The sequence below is a fragment of the Aotus nancymaae genome, unplaced genomic scaffold, assembly GCF_030222135.1.
Source record: "Aotus nancymaae isolate 86718 unplaced genomic scaffold, 86718_ANA_hifiasm-v0.15.2.pri h1tg000046l, whole genome shotgun sequence".
Taxonomy (NCBI): Eukaryota; Metazoa; Chordata; class Mammalia; order Primates; family Aotidae; genus Aotus; species Aotus nancymaae.
This window is the reverse complement of record NW_026988460.1, coordinates 22,744,068-22,764,696: the sequence shown is the minus strand read 5'-3', so window position 1 is coordinate 22,764,696 and position 20,629 is coordinate 22,744,068. Positions and strand designations below refer to the sequence as shown.

Below are 20,629 nucleotides of genomic sequence, written 5' to 3'. Positions count from 1 at the left end.
AGACTCCATCTCAAAAAAAAAAAAAAAAAAAAAAATTGCATCTACTTTCTTATTACACCGTTTCCATTCTGAAGGGTTTCCTATCCTCTCTGCACTACCACATGGAGCTGGAATTTGCTGGGGTTTGAATGTCAGCACCATGTTTGCCAAAGGATGGGAAGACCCTGGCACAGAAAAGTTGCTGATACGTTGGTAATGGACAGACCTGAGTTCAAACCTGGGTCCTACCTGCCCAAGCCTCTATTTCCTCACCTACATGATGAAAATGATTTCTACTTAGAAAAGTGTATGTATGCATTAGAATAGCCACATAATCAGTGAAAGTGGGTCCCAGGTCAAAGTCAAGTGTGTCCCCACTGCATGTAGTGCTGCTGGATTACCCAGCAAGCAGGCTAGGTCTGTATTTAGCACACTGCAATGTACAAAATGATTTTTGAAATAATTTGATACATAAGGGGGAATCATCATCTTCCCAGGACATAGAGGCATTAAAAACTGGAATTCTGCAGGGCACAGTGGCATGTGTCTATAGTCCCAGCTACTTGGGAGGCTGAGACAGGAGGATCATTTGAGCCCAGGAGGTTGAGGCTGCAGTGAGCCATGATGGCGCTCCTGCATTCCAGCCTGGGTGACAGAGACCCTGTCTCTAAAAAAAAATTAATAATAATAATAAAAGACTTGAAAAAGTAAAATGCCCTGCTACTTTAGAGTAAAAAGAAATCCTCTCCTCCTTAGAGCAGTAAGGGGATTGGGTTTGGGTCCCAGATAAATGAGATTTTAGTACAGATAGGGGAAAAGGAGAGCAAGGATGTGTTTGTTTTATTTCCAGAGTGGGAGAAAGGCTTTCCAAAGAATAGCAAGCTGATGCCCTGTGACGGTGGGTAATGTCATTTCTAGACCTTTGAGGCTGCTACAAAAGCTACAGTGCTGCCCAGTCCGGCTTCCACGTGTCTTTCCCCTGCCTCCCCCTCCTCTCCCCAGGGACTTTATGTGAATCCTGGGATTGCAATTCGAGGAGTCTCAATCTAATTAGGGCTTTTTTTTTGAGATGGAGTCTCGCTCTGTTGCCCAGGTTGGAGTGCAGTGGCGCAATCCTAGCTCATTGCAATCTCTGCCTCCTGGGTTCAAGTGATTCTCATCCCTCAGCCTCCCAAGTAGCTGGGATTACAGGCGCGCATCACCATGCCGGGCTAATTTGTTTCACTGTGTTGCCCAGGCTGGTCTCAAACTCCTGACCTCAGGTGATCCGCCTGCCTTAGCCTCCCAAAGTGCTGGGATTACAGATGTGAGTGGCCACAACTGGCCCATTAGGGCAAGTCTTCTTCCTTCCTCCATGTTTCTCTTTCTTCCTTCATCCCTTTCCTTTCCTCACTCCCTCCCTTCCTTCCTTGCACATGCTTATAAGAGCTGAATGCAAAAGAAGAAACTGGAATTAAGAGAGACAGGGCAGGCTGGACGTGGTGGCTATGACTATAATCCCAGCACTTTGGGAGGCCGAGGTGGGCAGACACTTGCAGTCAGGAGTTCAAGACCAGCCTGGACAACATGGTGAAACTGTCTCTACTAAAAATACAAAAATCAGCCAGGTGTGGTGGCATATGCCTGTGATCCTGCTACTTGGGACGTTGAGGCAGGAGAATTGCTTGAACTGGGAGGTGGAGGTTGTGGTGAGCCGAGATCACACCACTGCATTCCAGCCTGGGCAACAGAGTGAGACTCTGTCTCAAAAACAAAAACAAAAAACCAAAACAACAACAACAAAAAAAAAAAGAAAGAAAGAAAGAAAAAGAAAAAAAGAGACAGGGTAACAGGGCAATCCCACTTGGAAGAATTTCTCTCTGGGGTGTTGTTGTATTGCACCTACAGAAGAAAACACACGTTCATTCTTGGTAAGTTCTCTCATTCAAACCACTCTCTGTCTGAGAGCAGCTAGTGAGCTGTGGCCAAATTCTGACTGGCCTTGAATCCAGCATCTGCAACAATTTTTTTTGTGCATTGAAAAAGGCTTTTATTTCCCGCCCCAGCCCAGTGAAGTTTATTTATAGGAAGGACAGCAAGAATATACTGCCACGTTGAATACAGTATTTAAAGGAAAATTCCTGTGTGAGGACAAAGTCAATCTTTAGAATAGTGTTACATGTCATTCAGATGTCTGGGTCTGAGCAGTCCTCTGACCATAAATCTGGTCTTGCTTAAGGGAACTCTTTCAGAACCATGCTGTGAAAAGAACTGATATTCAGAGGAACACTCACCATTGACTCCCTGGCAGTCTTTTTTTTTCTTTCTTTTTTTAGACTGAATCTCGCTCTTGTCGCCCAGGCTGGAGCGCAATGGCGCGATCTCAGCTCACTGCAACCTTTGCCTCCTGGGTTCAAGCGATCCTCCTGCTTCAGCCTCCTGAATAGCTGGAATCACAGGTACCTGCCACCACGCCCAGATATTTTTGTATTTTTAGTGGAGATTTTAGTGGAGAAGGGGTTTCACCATATTGGCCAGGCTGGTCTCGAACTCCTGACCTTGAGTGATCTGCTCACCTTGGCCTCCCAAAGTGCTGGGATTACAGGTGTGAACCACCATGCCCAGCCTTCCTTTTAAAAAGGGTCTATCTCCAGACCTTGGGACATCACCCTCAATCACAGCTCTTCAACTAATTGCCAAAGGGGTATGAAGCTCAGGTCACAACTACTCACATGGGCCCACTGTGGACTCCATCCAGTTTGGGTCACAGTGGAGGTGAGGTTCCTTCCAGGCTCTGAGGCAATTGCAAGAAAGGAAGGAAGGAAGGGAGGAGATTAATTTTTATTGAGGTTACTGTGTACCTAGCACTGTTAATGCTTTCATATACACTTGTGTAGACATTTTGCAAATGTTTGAACCTACTCTGAGTCTGTTACCATATTTCTGAGCAGTAGAGGACTTGGTACCCAGATGTGGGTTGGAACTCTGAGAACCCACACTAGAATGATAACTCACCAAGGGCAAGCTTCGTTCGCTGCTGGAAATTCAGTGCTGAGAGCAGTCTCTTACACACAGTAGGTAGGGCCTCAATACACAAGCTGAATTACAAGTGGGCTGCTTATTTCGCCTCTTCAAAGCTCTGTTTCATTAACAACAAAAGTAGGAAAAATAAAGCCTACATAATAAGATTTAAACTTCTTTTCTTTTGGAACAGCTGTAGGTTCACATGTGATTATGAGAAACAGGCCAGGTACAGTGGCTTATGCCTGTAATCCAGCACTTTGGGAGGCCAAGACAGGAGGATCACTTGAGTCCAGGAGTTTGAGTTCAGCCTGGGTAACAGGGCAAAACCTTGTCTCTAGAAAAAAAAAATACAAAAATTAGCCTAGTATGGTGGCACATACTTGTAGTCTCAGCTCCTCAGGAGGCTGAGGTGGGAGGATCACTGGAGCCCTGGTGGTGGAGGCTGAAGTGAGCAGAGATTGCACCAGTCCACAACAGTTTGGGCAACAGAGCAAGACCCTGTCTTAAAATAATAATAATATTAATAACAATAACAATGGTAACATCCTGTTAGTAACCAGTGCTTCTCAGTGCAGTGTGAATATGAGTCACTTGGGAAGCTTGCTGAAACGCAGATCCAACTCAGCAGGTTTGGGTGGGGCCTGCAAGCCTGCATTTCTAGCAGGCTCTCCAGGGATGCCGGATGCAATTAGTCTGCAGGCAATACTGAGGACCCAGGGGCATAAGCAGGTGGACTCCAGAATCTGACCGCCAGGGTTTCATTCTAGTGTCTGTCTTCATTCTGTTACTGTCTTCAAGACCTTGGACAAGTTCTTTAACTCTGCATGTCTCAGTTTCTTTGTGCACATAAGGAGGATACTACAATTCCTACCTTATAATAGGATTGTTATGAGGCTGAAATTCGATACTTGTTGTAAGCAGTTAGAGTGGTGCCTGAAACATAGTGAGTGTTCCTCAAACATTAGTTATTATTATTATTTTAGATAACTTTGTAAATTCTTTCCTCTCTCCCTGAAATAAGATCATTTTGTTTTCCCACTGAGTACTTTGGTTCCCAGAAAAGTAGACATGCACCTGTGCTCACACTATGAGAAAAGAGAGAGATACTGCTAGAAGGGATTTGTAGAGCTCTCTACACCAAAAACAGCAAACATCTGGTTCACTTATTCTTTTTTAAAATTTATTTTAATTTATTTTATTTTTTTATTAGGCTTTAAGTTCTGGGGTACATGTGCAGCTCGTGCAGGATTGTTACATAGGTATATACAAGCCATGGTGGTTTGCTGCACCCATCCCCTGTCATCTGTGTTAGGTATTTCTCGTAATGTTATCCCTCCCCAATCCCCCCACCCCCTGCTAGCCCTCCCCTAGCTCCCCCACCCCCCAATGTTTTGTTTTTTTTTTCTTCTGAGACAGATCTCACTCTGTTGCCCAGGCTAGAGTACGGTGGCATGATCAGCTCACTGCAAACTCCGCCCCCCAGGTTCAAGTGATTCTTCTGCCTCCCAAGTAGCTGGGATTACAGGCACACTCCACCATGCCTGGCTAATTTTTGTGTATTTTTAGTCAAGATGGGATTTTGCCTGGCCAGGTTGATCTTGAACTTCTGACCTCAAGTGATCCACCTGCCTCAGCCTTCCAAAGTGCTGGGATTACAGGCATGAGCCACTGCATCCTGCCAGGTTCACTCATTCTTATTCCCTGCCCATGGCAGACATTAATAATCAGTCTTGACACTTTGTTACTAAGCCTCAACTGTTCTGCCAGAGCCCTTCTCAAGAGAAGGCTCCAGGCAGAGCAGGTGCTCAAAAGGAAACCTGTTTGCCAAACCTGATCTGGTCTCAGCTCCCCACAGAGGGGAAGACTTGGAAGATGCAGAGGTATGGAATGACTCAGTTTGCCACCTAGAGAGGAATCTGAACTAGAACCCACATCTTCTGATTCCTCGGTGGTTTGTGTGGAACAAGTTGAAGAGAAGAAAACAGGAGAGACTGATGAAAGCACATCATAAGTAAAGGGACATGGAGTAGAAAAACACGTTTTCCACAGCCAGGTTAGTGCAATGAGGGGAACAGTAGAAATCTATACGTACTGTGAGCAGTTTAGATTGGCAGCTGTTAGTGTTCCTCTTATTTGCTCCTTAGAAGTATGACATGGGAGGACAAATTGGAATATAAACTACTTATTGGCAATTGGTGTGTAAGGGAAAGCTTCTTTTTATAATACTCACCCATTGAAGAGCCTTAAGAAATCATAAGAAGCAAATGGAAAGGAAATACTTTATTCTTGCTTAAACTCCTTAGCCTCGGCCAGGCGCAGTGGCTTACGCCTGTAATCCCAGAACTTTGGGAGGCTGAGGAGGGCGGATCACGAGATCAGGAGATCGAGACCATCCTAGCCAACATGGTGAAACCCCATCTCTACTAAAAAATACAAAAATTAGCTGGGCATGGTGGCGCACTCCTGTAGTCCCAGCTACTTGGGAGGCTGAGGCAGGAGAATTGCTTGAACCCAGGAGGTGGAGGTTGCAGTGAGCCGCGATCACGCCACTGCACTCCAGTCTGGCGCCTAGCAACAGAGCGAGACTCTGTCGCAAATAAATAAATAAAATTAAAATAAACTTCTTAGCCTCTTCCACACATGGCATTGGTTGTGGTTGTCTCGGAGCCATTCCACCCCATGCCTGAATGGCCCATGCTGCTTCTCATCACTGGACTGTGCTTGACTTCACTGACCCTCATGGTCGTGTGGCTTCCAGGGAGAGCAGCCTGCAATCATTTCTATGGATTAGTGGAAAGGGAAGAGTCAGGCTGGATGCAGCATTTCACGCCTGTAGTCCTAGCACTTTGGGAGGCTGAGGTGGGATGACTGCTTGAGTCCAGGAGTTCAAGACCAACATGGGCAACACAGTGAAACCCTATCTCTACTAAAAATACAAGAATTTAGCTGGGCGTGGTGGTGTATGCCTGTAGTCCCAGCTACTCAGGAGGCTGAGGTGGGAGACTCACCTGAGCCTGGAAGGTTGAGGCTGCAGTGAGCTGAGATTGCACCACTGCACTCTGGCCAGGGTGACAGAGTGAGAAGAAGAAGGAGAAGGAGAAGGAAGAGGAGGAGGAGAAGAGAAGAAGGAGAAAAAGGAGGAAGAGAAGGGGAAGGAGGAGAAAGAGAAGGAGGAAGAGGAAAAGGAGAAGAAGCAGCAGGAGGAGGAGAAGGAGGAGGGAGAGAAAGGAGGGAAGAGAAGAAGGAGGGAGGAGAAGAGGAGGGAGGAGAAAAAGGAAGAAGAAGAGGAGGGGAAAGAGGAGGAGGAGCAGGAGGAGAAGGGGGAGGAGGAGAAAGCCTAAGAGGAAGAGGAAGAAGAAAAAGAGGAAAAGGAAGAAGAAAGAAGAATCAGGTTCTCTGAGCAACTGAACTATGAAGATACGGAAGGAGTCAGTTACCTGTGGGGGCAAAAGCTAAACAGGGTAGTAGAGATAGTAATAAGGGAGCCAAAGCTGTGAGGAAAGTCCTTGGCAGAGATGAGAAAGAACTAGATGGGGGAGGAGGCACAAAGAAACAGAGCAAAAGGGAAACTGAGGTGGGCGCCTGCTATCTCAGCTACTTGGGAGGTTGAGGCAGGAGATTGCTTAAACCTGGGAGGTGGAGGTTGCAGTGAGCCATGATCACGCCACTGCACTCCAGCCTGGGCGAACGAGCAAGACTCCGTCTCAAAAATAATAATAATAATAATAAAAATAGGCTAGGCACAGTGGCTCACACCTGTAATCCCAGCACCTTGGGAGGCTGAGGCGGGTTGATCACCTGAGGTCAGGAGTTTGAGACCAGCCTGGGCAACATGGTGAAACCCCATCTCTAATAAAAATACAAAATCGGCTGGGCGCGGTGGCTCACTACTGTAATCCCAGCACTTTGGGAGGCTGAGGCAGGTGGATCACAAGGTCAAGAGATCGAGACCATTCTGGCCAACATGGTGAAACCCCGTCTCTACTAAAAATACAAAAAATTAGCTGGGCGTGGTGGCACATCCTGTAGTCCCAGCTACTTGGGAGGGTGAGGCAGGAGGATCACTTGAGCCCGGGAGGCAGAGGTTGCAGTGAGCTAAGATCGTGTCACTGTACTCCAGCCTGGCGAGAGAGTGAGACTCCGTCTCAAAAATAAATAAATAAAACTATATAAACAAACAAACAAAAGAATGTTTTGCTATGAAACAATCCAAACATGTAAGAGCAGTATAACCCCAATCCCCCACTGCGGGGCTCCCTCAACACCCTCCTCTGCACCCATCACTTAGCTTCAACAACAATCAACTCTGGGCCAATCTTGTGTCTTCTCTATCTCCACTCATCTACCCCCTTGATTATTTTGTTTTTAAAATACACTTCTGGTGCATTTATTTATTTATTTATTAATGAGATAGAGCGCCCAGGCTGGAGTGCAGTGGCATGATCTTGGCTCACTGCAACCTCTGCCTCCCAGGTTCAAGCGATTCTCCTGCCTCAGCCTTCCAAGTAGCTGGGGTTACAGGCGTGCGCCACCATGCCCAGCTAATTTTGTATTTTTAGTAGAGAAAGGGTTTCTTCATGTTGGTCAGGCTGGTCTGGAAATCACGACCTCAGGTGATCCGCCCACCTCTGCCTCCCAAAGTGCTGGGATTACAGGCATGAGCCACTGCGCCTGGCCCTTCTGGTGCATTTATAAAATCCTTGGGTTGAAATATATTCTCATCAGTGGTCTACGTACAGCCTAGCTTTATTTATTTACTTAGCTACTTAAGTAGTATTGTTTTCTTTTTGATTTGTCCGGTTATGTCTCTTATACATTTTTTGAACTTGTGGTAAATAACATAACATAAAATGTACCACTTCAACCATTTTAAGTGTTCAGTTCAGTATGGCATTAAGTACATTCACACTACTCTACAACCATCAGTTAAGTAGTTTTTTTTTTTTTTCTTTTGAGACAGGGTCTCACTCTGTCACCTGGGCTGGAATACAGTAGTATAAACACAGCACTGCAGCCTCAACATCCTGGGCTCAGGTGATCCTCTCACCTCGGCCTCCCAAGTAGCTGGGACTACAGGTATGCGCCACCATGCCCAGCTAATTTTTTTATTTTTTGTAGAGACAGGGTTTTGCCTTGTTGCCCAGGCTGGTCCCAAACTTCTGAGCTCAAGCAATGCACCCTCCTTGGCCTCCCAAAGTGCTGGGACTACAGGCATGAGCCACTGCACCCAGCCTAAGTAGTTATTTTTAATAGAGAACCTATGAACCTACTAAGTTACGACCTAGACAACGTTTAACCAAATGGTTTTCTCCCATCTGATCCCATGCCTGCCTCCATCCCCACCCAGATAATCCTGGCATCATCATTCCCTCACTTTTTTTTTTTTTGAGACTGAGTCTTGCTCTGTCAGCCAGGCTGGAGTGCTGTGGCATGATCTCGACTCACTATAACCTCTGCCTCCAGGGTTCAAGAGATTCTTCTGCCTCAGCCTCCTGAGTAGCTGGGACTACAGGTGCACGCCATCACGTCCGGCTAATTTTTTTTTTTTGAGACAGTCTCACTCCAGGTTGGAGTGCAATGGTATGATCTTGGCTCACTGCAACCTCCACCTCCCGGGTTCAAGCGATTCTCCTGACTCAGCCTCCTGAGTAGCTGGGCTTACAGGAGTGCACCACCACACCTGGATAATTTTTATATTTTTAGTAGAGATGGGGTTTCACTATGTTGGCCAGGCTAGTCTTGAACTCGTAACCTCGTGATTTGACCACCTCGGCCTCCCAAAGTGCTAGGATTACAGGCATGAGCCACCACGCCTGGCCAATTTTTTGTATTTTTAGTAGAGATGGGTTTCGCCATAATGACTAGGCTGGCCCTGACTTATTTTTTATATCATTTTATTGCAGATATATGTGCCACTAAAATTATTTTTCATTTTATTTTTAACATTACAAATAAGAGTATTATGCTGTATGTAATCTTTTGGAACTTACTTTTTTCAGTTAATACTGTCAAGATGCATCTGTATTGTTGCAGGTCACTGTAAGTCATTTTAATCTAGGATGCTGTATAATATTCTATGTGTCTGCCATGTTCCACTTTAGTCCCCTTAGACCTTTACAGCAACCCTCCTTTTTCTGACAGTGGTAACTTCAGTGTGTCTCTCCTTTGCACAACTAAAAGAGCCAGACTAAAATGACCAGGCTTAGATGTTGCCAGAGCTAAGTCATGCTAATGCTGATGTAAGGCAAAGAGTGAGATTAATCCTTGCAAAGGTCGAAGACTGGTCACATCCATGAGAAAAGGTCCTCTGTCCCCATGATTTATCTGCAGAGTAAGGTTCACTCCAAGCAGTGATGGAAATTAAAGAGGCAGCTTTAGGACCTCCACACTGACCCAAAATGGAAATCATTTGGCAGCAAACAAATGGCAATGTTGTCCTAAAGATCAAATGAGATAATAATATTTGGGAACACTTTGTAAACCTTGGGCCATTTTTATAAATGTGCAGTTGTACTATTATTGTTATCATTATTCATTTGCATTATCTGGGCATTTCATTTTCCTCTGTTTATAAGGTGCCCAGCTGGACTGGATTTAAGTCAAAAAAGAGGGAAGATGTGAATATTCATTAAACATCTCTGCGAAGCCTTTAACCCTGCACCAGCTCTTCGAAGTAAGAAGCATTATCTTTGTTTTACAGATGAGAAAACTGAGGTTTGATAACTTGTCCCAAATCCTATAACAAACAGAGGCGGAGTTTGGATTCAAATTCAGGTCTGTCTGAATCTAAAGCACTTTTTCTGTTTTACCATATTTCCTGGAATCTGCCCAGGCAGTCCTCATTCCTTCCTCATTCCCTGTCTGAATTTGGCAGGATGAATCTTCTATTTACAATCTTTCTCAGGATTTCTTTTCCTACTCTGAGACTACTGATGGACTAAAACAGAGTCTATGTAAGAATATCTTTGGAAAGACTGGGAACTTTCTGAGCTCTAATCTGTGAATTTTAATCCAGGAATCAGGAAAGCCTGGGGGCATCTATGCTTGGGTTGACTTGTCAGTTGGGTTGTCCCATCTCCAGGGGCCCTGTGTGGGCTGGAGGAGAGTACATTTCACAAAAGGCCCCAAGATGCGGGTAATACTTCCACCTGCTTTAGGTAAACCATTTAATCTCGCTGAAACGTGGAACTATGCATACCTGTCTTTTCATATCCAGCTGGGGCTAAGATCCAGTGAGACATCGTGCAGTTCCTTGGTATGATCATATGAGGCAACAGATGGGAAAACAGTTTGAAAACTGCAAAGCATTTTTTTTTTCAGCACGAATGTAAGCTGGTATTTGTTTTCATTGTTATCATTCCCTTTCAGCAGAGCCCTCTCCTAGGGAAAGCCCTTACAGTAGGGGCTCCTAATAATGACTGAGGTTTGAGAACTGCCAGAAGGCAAACAACATGAAGCCTTTTAAAGCAAACCAGAGGAAGTCCAGTCTCTGACTATTTATTTTATGAAGTTAGCTGCTGGATATGTTAAGCAAATGTTTTCTTAATTGTGGCAGTACGAGAAAACAATAGTGCAAGGGTTGCTGGGGATGGTGGTGGGGGTGGGTATCAGGCCTCTACCCCCACCGCAAACCCCACCACCAAATTCCCAGAGAAAGACAGGAAAAAATTAAAGACAGGCCTTTTCTTTCGTGGTCACATGTCTGCCCTGCTGCTGTAATAAGAACCTGCGCCAATTAGAAACGTTTCACCTCCTCCTCCCTGCCCCTCTCCGGGCACATTTTAGAGCAGGCCGGGTTGTGGACGCCAAGAGTTTGCCAAACAGCAAACATTGGTGTGTGAGCGGCTGAAGGGGACTCTTTCCACTCCGATCTCCCTCCCTCCCAGCCTGTTTTGATTTACTAGGACTTCCTTCTCCGGGCGAGGCGGGGGAAGGACGCCGCCGAGCGCCTGGAGTTGTGCGCGTGTGCGTGTGCGAGTGTGAAGTGCAGCGCTGGAGTGCAACATGCTGTAATGGGAGGAAACAGAGCGGCGTCGGAGCGCCCTGGACCGCGGCGGCAGTTGTGAGCGCAGTGGCGCCGAGCAGCCCCTCCCGGAGCCGGTGTGACTTGTTCCTTCAGGTGCGTGGCTGTCTGGCCGTCGGCCCGTCGGGGAGCGCGGCTCCGGCGTTGCGGGTGCCGAGAGAGGGCGGCGGGGCCCGGGGGACTGGGGACGGCGGGTGCACCGCGTTCCGGGGGTGTGCGGGTGTGGACGGCGACCCGGCGCGGGCGGGTGGTGCGCCGTTCCCCGGCTGCTCGGCGAGCCGGGGGAAGCGGAGGGCGGCGTGGGTGCCGCAGGTCTGGCTGAACTTCGGGCACTTGGCGGGCTGTGTGTTGTGGCGGGAAGGGCAGCAGGTCCGCGGGACCGGTCTTGTTGGACCGTGGACGTCGGCGTCCCGTGCGCTGTCCCCCGGGAGCGGGGACCTACTGTGCGCGCGTGGGGAGCGCGGCGGGCACCTGGGCGCGCACAAAATGTGCGTTTGTGTTTGTGCGTTTGCACCGAGCTGTGTCTCCCGGCCGGGCCTCGGGGGCCGGGGGCGTCCGGGGTGCCGTGTCCACAGCAGTGTGCGCCATGTCCCCGCGCCCTGCCCGCTGGCGCCTCTCGGGAGCGCCCACCCCAACAAACCTCACTGCCCCAGCGTGCCGGCACCGGCCGGGGAGGTGCGAGCTGGCGCCTGGCGCCCGGCGCGAGGTGGGCGAGGGAGGGAAAGCGGCCGCTCCCTAAGGCGGGCGGCCCCGCCCCCGCCTCCCTCCTGGCTCACCTGGGCTCAGCCCCCACCTGCTCCTTGAGGGGCGTGGCAGGGGGCGTAGTCTGGCCGGCCTGGCGGAGCCCGGCTCAGGGTGGGCGGTGCCTCATTCCAGGGATTCCTCGCGCTCCCGCGCTCGCGTCCACCGGCCCGTCCCGCGCGTGCGTGTGCGTGTGCGTGTTTGACTGGGGCCCGTGCGGGGGCTCGGGCGCGAGCGCGCCTGTGCGTCTGCGCGCCCTCGGAGTGCGCCCCGCGTGCCCGGGTCCCGCCCCCGCCCTCGCCCCCGCCCCTGGGTCCCCTGCAGGGCCCGGCCGGCCCGAGGCGGGCGCGCCCAGAGCCGCCGGGCGGTGAGTGCGGTTGACCGGGTCGGCGGGGCGGGACCCGGACTGGAAGAAGGCTGGCCTGAGGGGGCCTTGGAATGGGCTGTGGGCGCCGAACCGGGACGCCCTGCGGGAGGGAGGAGGTGGCGGGTTATCGCCGGGCCGCTCTGGAGGCGCTGGTGGGAGCGGAAGCGCCTTAGCTGCCGGAGGGCGTCCTGGGAGTCGAAGGCGCGGGGCGGGCGAGGAGGCCCGCGCCTGGCATCCCCCCAGTCCCCGCCGGCTCAGGGAGGGCTGAGATGCGAACTGCGGGAAGGGACACCGTCCTCTTCGTGTGCTTCCTGCCTCCTCCCCAAAACGAGAATGCACACTCTCCCTGCACCCAGTGCAGGCCTCGCCGAAGAGCAGCGGGCTTTTTGCTTTTTGTTTTGCTTAAAGTCTCCTTTGATTCATCACACTAAGACATTTAACTGTCTTAGGTTATGATGACAGTGCTTGCTGGGGCTATTAGTATTTATGTGCGTTACTGGCATGTGTTCGTCTGCTTAAGTTAGATGATTAAAAAATCGGTTTCACTTTGATTGTCGGTGCTGTATGTTTGCTAGTTGTAATCCCTTCTCTGTGATTAATAAGAACCAGCAGCCTGGCGCGGGAGGGTAGGGGTGTGGGGGAAGTGGAGGCGGCTCTGCTGGGTTTTATCGGCAACTGGTTGCCCCTCTGTTTAAAAGGCACTGACTCCCAGTTAGTGGAGTTTTAATATCTTGTTCTAAACTCTAGCTTACCTGGACTCAGAAGGACGCTTACAGTTGTTTGTTTCCTCTGAATATTCAAAGACAAAAAAAAAAAAATGTTAATTTGCCTATTAGGATTTTAAGGTCAGTTTTGCATACCATGTTAGTATATCAAATTTTAACTCTTTACTCGCTGAGCCCACGGACTTGTAATGTTCATTGTTTCCTGCTTGCATCTAATGAAGAGTCTGCGCATGACTAGGAAGGGAGTAGAGTGGGGTCGGAGCAGTAAGGCTGTCCTGGTGGTGTGATCTTGGGACAAGGTATTTATTATCTCTAAGTCCCAATGGTCTCAAAGGGTTTAGAAATACTTGCATCAGAAGTTTCTTGTCTTACACTCAAGACGGTTTTGAGTTTTTTCTTTTTCTTGTATTTCCTGTTACATCTGGACTGAAAAGTCATCTCCCTCACGGTGGAAATGATGTAAACCCGTTGTTTAACTTTGGCAAAATTTTAATCCCAGGCTAATTTTCCCTGCCACTGTTTTTTCACACTCCTGGGCAGCCTGTCTTTGCTTTCCAGTTGAAAGGGAATGCAAACTAGTTTTTATGTTGACCAAAACACAATACAATTAAGAAGATAATTCTGAGGGGGCCTTGGGATGGGCTGTCGGAGCTATAAATAACTATGGACTACATTCCAAAACTGTGAATGCTGTAGTAAAAACAACTCTGGCTTATTATTGCTGGAGACTTGAGTTCTAGTCCTACCAATGTCATCTACTAGCTTTTTTTTTTTTTTTTTTTTTTCTTGAGACAGAGTTTCGCTCGTTACCCAGGCTGGAGTGCAATGGCGCGATCTCGGCTCACCACAACCTCCGCCTCCTGGGTTCAGGCAATTCTCCTGCCTCAGCCTCCTGAGTAGCTGGGACTACAGGCGTGCACCACCATGCCCAGCTAATTTTTTGTGTTAGTAGAAACGGGGTTTCACCATGTTGACCAGGATGGTCTCGATCTCTTGACCTCGTGATCCACCCTCCTCGGCCTCCCAAAGTGCTGGGATTACAGGCTTGAGCCACCGTGCCCGGCCATCTACTAGCTTTATGACCAGAAATAAGTTATTAGTATTCAACCTTTGTGTTTTATTTTTCTTTGTAAAAGGATGATAATATCAGTTCCAATACATCACAGAGTTTCAGGAATTACAGAGAATAATATGCTTTGAAAGCATTTTGTGTTATTTAACTTTGAAGCTTTGAAAGAGCTGCATAAACAGTGGTTACTTCTATCCCCCAACTGATTTAAAATTATGACTTTATCTGAAGATTTAACAGTTCTTACACACACGGTAATTATGTAAAAACTTTCACTTTTAAATATTCTGGGCTGGGGGCAGTGTCTCATGTCTGTAATCCCAGCACTTTGGGAGGCTGAAGAGGATTGCTTGACGCCAGGACTTTCAGACCAGCCTGGGCAAACAGAGACTCCTGGCTTCTAAGTGTACCAAAAAGAAAATAAAAAAAATAAAATAAAATTCTGTAGTGATAAATTTATTTTATTATATATATATATTTTGAGATGGAGTCTCGCTGTGTTACCCAGGCTGGAGTGCAGTGGTGTGATCTCAGCTCACTGCAACTTCTGACTCGGATTCAAGCGATTCTTCTGCTTTAGCCTCCTGAATAGCTGGGACTACAGGTGCATGCCACCATACCCAGCTAATTTTTGTATTTTTAGTAGAGATGGGGTTTCACCATATTGGCCAGTCTGGTATTGAACTTCTGACCTCATGATCCACCCTGCCTCTGCCTCCCAAAGTGCTAGGATTACAGGCGTGAGCCACCTCGCCCAGGCTGGGTAATTTCTTTTAACCCCTTATGGAGGCAGCCCTGTTAGCAGTCTCTGGTGGTTGCCAAAACATATCCAAAGAGATTTTATTTTGTATCTGTTCTAGGTAACTGTCTCAGAGAGTTTCGCTGTGCAGCTTTTAATTTGCCTTAGTAAAATAATAAGTAGGTTAACGATAAAAGTTGTTTTGTAACTTTGAACGTGACTTAATAAAAGTACTACAAGTTGAAAGTTCAGGAGGGAAAAATCAAATACATGGGAAAATTTTAATGTCACTGAAATTACAACAGTGTGGTGATATTAACATACCAATGTTTCTATTGCCTGTGTGAGATGAGCTGTTGCAGCTATGAGAACCTGGTGAAAGAGAAAGTTTGTGTGTGTGTGTTAAGAAATTTCTTTGAGGTATGTTAACTGAGGCTCATTTGTGTTTCAGGGAGCACATCTAAAGTTAGTGAAGCTATAGGCGGGTGTTTAATAGAAGAATGAAGTGAATGTTGCTAATCTGTAGCATTTAGGATCTGTCCACATTAAAACAAAAAACAAAACCCAACACCATAAGAACTAGATTGTGAAATCTTAATGCAAGATTTGGCGGATACACACTGCCAAGGTATGAAAAGGAGTGCAGGAGGTGCTAAAACCAGAAAAATTATACCTACTTGAAATACTGAATAATGGCACTTTTGCAAAGGGGGAAAACTTTGTAGAATGTACTTTCTGTGTCTCATGCCTCAGGTCAGATAACCAGATATAGTTGATCCTCATTTTTTGTGGATTCCGTGTTTATGAATTTGTCTACTCACTAAAATTTATTTGTAGTAAGCCCCAAATCAATGCCTCTGACACTTTCTTTGACATTTGTGGACATGTGCAGGGTGGGAAAAAATTTGAGCTTTCCAACATGCATGTTCCCAGCGGAGGTCAGACAAGGCAATACTCTGTCTTCTTGTTTCAGCTCTCATGCTATAAACAAGTGTGCTTTTTGCAGTCTATTTAGCAACGTGTTTTTATACGTTTTTGTGCCTTTTTGGGGGGATTTTGCTGTTTACAATGGCCCCCAGTATGGTGCTAAAATGCTGTCTAACGTTCCTCAGCCAAGAAGGCTATGATGAGCCTCATGGAGAAAATACACGTTTGATGAGCTTTGTTCATCTTTCAGTTATGGTGCTGTTGGCCTTGAGTTCAACATTAATGAATCAACAATAGGTATTAAATAAGGTATCTTTAAACAGAACCGTACATGAAGCAAGGTTGTGTATTGATCAGTTTGCAAAAATGTGACCAGAGGTTGGAAGGAACTTAACCCTCATTTCCCCTCGGAACAGTGGTTCAGTATCCACTAATTTAGTGTTCACAGAGATTTTATAGAGCAAAACTATTGTGAATAACAAGGACTAAGCCGGCCACGGTGGTTCACAACTATAATCCTAGCACTTTGGGAGGCTGAGGCAGGCAGATCACCTGAGGTCAGGAGTTTGAGACCAGCCTGGCCAACATGGTGAAACCCCATCTCTGCTAAAAATACAAAAATTGCCTGGGCGTGGTGGTGGGCACCTGTAATCCCAACTACTTGGGAGGCTGAGTCAGGAGAATCTCTTGGACCTGGGGGGCGGAGATTGCAGCACGCCATTGCACTCCAGCCTGGGCAACAAGAGCGAGACTCTGTCTCAAAAAAGAAACAAACCAAGAACCAGTCATATTTACTGATGGTGATAACTACAGGGCTACCTAATGTTGCACTGTCATGAATTAGATGGCTTTATCTAGGCTTTAATAGGCTGAGAGCTGAGATTTGGTTTTGTAACAATGGGGAGTTAGATCTGAGCTGTTCTGGGAAGCTTGCTAACTGGAGCTGCGGTGGAAATTCATCTTTTATTCTTGGTAGTAATACGCCCCTAAGAATATGAGGTGGCTTAGTACTTGTGAATAGGAAATACTAAATATTCAAATAAGTATTCAAATTTTAAGTGTTTAAATAAAATATATGCAAGAGCAAGCATATCCAGAGTAAACTAAAACGCCAAAGAGTTTCTGTTATTTCATATGCCTTGCTGAATAAGGCTGAGGTCTTGAAAATGAAGAGAGATTCATAATATCCTAAAATGAGAAAGGAAAGCATGGTTCATCTTTTTCTTTTTCTTTTTTCTTTTTGTATTTTTATTTATGGTATTTGTATTTTTATTTTGTATTTTATTTTTTGTATTTTTAGTAGAGATGGAGTATCACCATGTAGGCCAGGCTGGTCTTGAACTTCTGGCCTCAAGTGATCCACTCGTCTTGGCCTTCCAAAGTTCTGGGATTACAGGTGTGAGCCACCATGCCTAGCCTCATTTTTATGTGGGATAACAACAATGTTGAAAAATGTTGGGAATTGGTAGTCTGCTCAGAAAGTTTAGACTTGAATTTTGTTTGTCCCCCACCATAGTGTGGGCCCACCATAGAGTCACTTTCCATGGGACACTTTAGGGAGATGGGTGGACTTCAGCCAGCAGTAAGAATTTTGCACCAGCATCAGGCAGCCTTGCTTTGGGTCATGAAATGTGCTGTAATGTAGGTTGGCTTTTGCAACCCAGAGCCTGTATAGATGTCCCTCACCAGGTACACGATCAGTTTTCATACAGTCTGTGCATTTGCGTAATTTACACTGATACCAAGCTGTATTGCAGTACCTGAGGATTTCTGTCACTGTGTGGTGGCACCGTCTGCCAGCTCCTGTTGCCCAGAGTAGTTGTGATGACTAAATATCGTACCCCTGCCCTCCTGCAGGGCTGAGAAGTCCCGTAGACTCAAGCCCTGAGCCATGTTAGCATCAGGAAACCTCGAGTGGTTGAGCAGAGCATGCATTCAGGGTTTCCATCCACAGTGTTAGCCCTTTATTTGGTCTCAGTTAACGGGGGTCTCATTTTCTGTTGAGGTCATGGGAGGTGGAGGCACGTAAGGTTACCTGTTCCTGCTATGCAGCCTCCAGCCTACACTGGAGGATAAGAGATTGATGGCTGGTAGACCTGCCTCCTGCATAGGTTTCACAGGAGGGGTGCTAAGCCCTATGGAAAGGGTGTGTATGCCTACCAGCTTACCAGCCCCCTTACATTTTCTTTCTTTCTTTTTTTTGTTTTGAGGTGGAGTCTCACTCTGTTGCCCAGGCTGGAGTGCAGTGGTGATCTCGGCTCACTGCAACCTCCACCTCCTGGGTTCAAGTGGTTCTCCTGCCTCAGCCTCCTGAGTAGCTGGGATTACAGGTGTGTGCCACTGCACCTGACTAATTTTTGTATTTTTAGTAGAGACAGGGGTTTACCGTCTTGGCCAGGCTGGTCTTGAACTCCTGACCTCGTGAGCCACTGTGCCCGCTTGCTCCTTCCATCTTCTAGTACAACGAGAGGACTGCCAATAGAGCGGGCTCTTGATATGGGGCTCACACTTGAGGTTGGCAGGCACCTGAAAAAATTCTAATTAGGTATTTTATGCATGTGTGTGTGTGTGTGTGTGTGTGTGTATAATATGTACACACACAGTTCTCAGGAAATAGACATAGAACATGTTTATATATTGTTCAAATATTAGAACGTTTAGCCTTCTAATGAACTTTCAGGAGTGGCGACGCATAGAAATAAGGAATTAGATGCAAGCAGAAATGGCCGAGTCCTTCAGGCATTGATGCTTCAAATTACGGCAGAGTGAGTCAGTTATACCTGCTTGGGACATGTCTCAATGAGGAAAGCTAGAATAGCAAAGGATCCGTCTGTTCACGTTCTTTCTTTGATAATATGACTGTTGAGAAAATATTTTGAATAAGGGCTGGCTTCTGTTTAGAAAAGTAACATAAAATTTAAGGTTGTGAGCAGTTCAAGCACCAAGGTGAAATTTTAAAAATGTTCTCACTGAACCTTAACATTTAGCCATTGGAGCTTGATCGCAGGTCTTCCTGAGCCTGGCAAAGTCGACCTCATCCTTCCTGCTACTGAACCTGTTCTTGGATCTCAGAGATCTCAGGACTTTTGCTTGACTTTCTGTAGCTATGGCCCCAGGCACCATTGTGTCTTGGTAGTTTATTGCTGGTGTCATTATTGCTCTCAGTCTCAGCACCAATTGACCTGATGTGACAGTCTTTTTTGTTTACCTGCCTTGGTTACTATTAATGTGACTCCATGTCTGCCTCTATTAGAAGAATGTCAAATATGGCATGGTTTGCGTGTTCCCCAGAGGAGAGGGCTTGCTTCCCCTTGCTCACTGTTGAAACTGTCACATTATTGCCTGATAGGTTTCTCAAGGTGCAGGGGAAAGGGCACAGTGCTAGAAGTCGTGGTTGCTAATGGAAGGTTTGCTTTGACCTAGACTAGATAATTGTGCTTGTCACTAAAACCTCTTTAGCATGATCACCTTAAGAATAGTAAAAATAGCTTTGGAGTGGGAATGGAGAGACTTGTATTCTAGTCTTAGCTGCTTCAGGAAGTCACTTAACATTCTTGATGCCTCAGTTTTTCTCTTTTTTTAATATGTAGAAGAAAAATAATCATGCTTGGCCATTTGGCTTAAATAATAATTTGATTGTGAGAATCCAATGAGGTCATTTATGTGAATGTATTTTGAAAACATGTATGCTGTATACCTGGAAGATGATGGTGGTAGACTAATTAAATTCGTTTCTCTCTTTAGTTTATAAGGCATTTTCGGTTACATCGTTTAATCTATGCGATAAACTTGTGATCATATGAAGTTAGTTAGGAAATGTTTTTTACTCTTTGCTTTAAGGAGGAAACTAGGGCCTGGAGAGGGTAAATGACTAGCCCATACAGCTAGTGTTGGGCATCCAGGGCAAAGCCTAGAGCAAAATAGGCTTTCAGGAATTGTTGACTGAATGAGTGAAAGATTTAAAGGAGGGCTCGAACTTGGGCTTTCTGATGCTAAAGTCCTGGCTCTGATGAGTTAACAGATGGTAAAATTGCGAGAAGAAAGAAGGATTATTCAAATTAGAGATATTTTTAGCAAGAAGAGCAGAGAGGGATGGTCTAAGAATGGGATGTTAACAGGAAGAATATGTGCTGCACGAAGTTGGTGGGCATCACCAGACACTCTGGGGAAGAGAAAGAACTGGATGATTTAAAACTCTAAAACTGTGCTTCTGCGCCGCCACCAGAATCTAGTGATTTGCTCTGATTCTCATTTCAGTTTTCTTTCTCACAGAGCCTGACAGCCAGCCACATCACCCAGTGTCATCCATATTTGGTGTATGGTGCTCAAGGGCAGGGAGTTTACTTTTCCTTTTCTATAGCGTGTAAATACAGTGTTTTAATAGAAAGAGGAGATACCCAGTAAATACCTCTGAATTCTTTTTTATTTTTATTTTTTGATACAGGGCTGGAGTACAGTGGCGTGATCTTGGCTCACTGCAGCCTCAACTTCCTGGGCTCAAGCCATCCTTCTGCCTCAGTCTCCCAAGTCGCTGGGACTACAGGCATACAGCATCATACCCGATTAATTTTTGTATTTATTTTTTTATTGAGACAAGGTTTTGCCATGTTTCCCAGGCTGGTCTCAGACTTGTGGGCTCAGGTGATCTGCCCACCTCGGCCTCCCAAAGTGCTGGGATTACAGGCATAAGCCACTGTGCCCAGCCACCTCTAAATTTTTTTTTTTTTTTTTTGAGATGGATTCTCATTCTGTTGCTCAGACTGACTGCCATGGTGCAAGCTCAGCTCAGTGCAACCTCCACCTCCCAGGTTCAAGTGATTCTACTGTCTCAGTCTTCCGAGTAGCTGGGATTACATGTGCCCACCGCCACACCCAGCTAATTTTTGTATTTTTAGTAGAGATGTGGTTTCACCATGTTGGCCAGGCTGGTTTTGAACTCCTGACCTCAAGTGATCAGCCTGGCTCGGCTTCCCAAAGTGCTGGGATTATAGGCGTGAGGCACGGCGGCCAGCCACACCTCTAAATTCTTGATGGCCAAGAAGGCTGTATACCCCAT

The 20,629-nt window shown here is 46.5% G+C and overlaps 2 protein-coding genes across 3 annotated transcripts in view; both read left to right on the top strand.

The window, feature by feature from the left end:
- Nucleotides 1–9,753, top strand: part of TAMM41 (TAM41 mitochondrial translocator assembly and maintenance homolog) — a 115,304-nt gene extending 105,551 nt beyond the window's left edge. Inside the window, exon 8 of the mRNA XM_012472091.3 lies at nt 9,558–9,753. Coding sequence (XP_012327514.1) covers nt 9,558–9,580 — 23 coding nt within the window. The 3' untranslated portion in view covers nt 9,581–9,753. The remainder of the gene's footprint in view (nt 1–9,557) is intronic.
- Nucleotides 9,754–10,954: 1,201 nt separating this feature from the next.
- The window catches only part of VGLL4 (vestigial like family member 4), a 164,059-nt gene continuing 154,384 nt past the window's right edge, over nt 10,955–20,629 (top strand). Inside the window, exon 1 of one of the 2 annotated variants that reach the window (XM_012472137.2) lies at nt 10,955–11,101. The gene's annotated coding sequence lies outside the window, so the exon portion shown is untranslated. Of the gene's footprint in view, nt 11,102–12,092; nt 12,114–20,629 lie in introns of those variants that run through there. The other variant, XM_012472143.2, reaches the window with a different exon arrangement.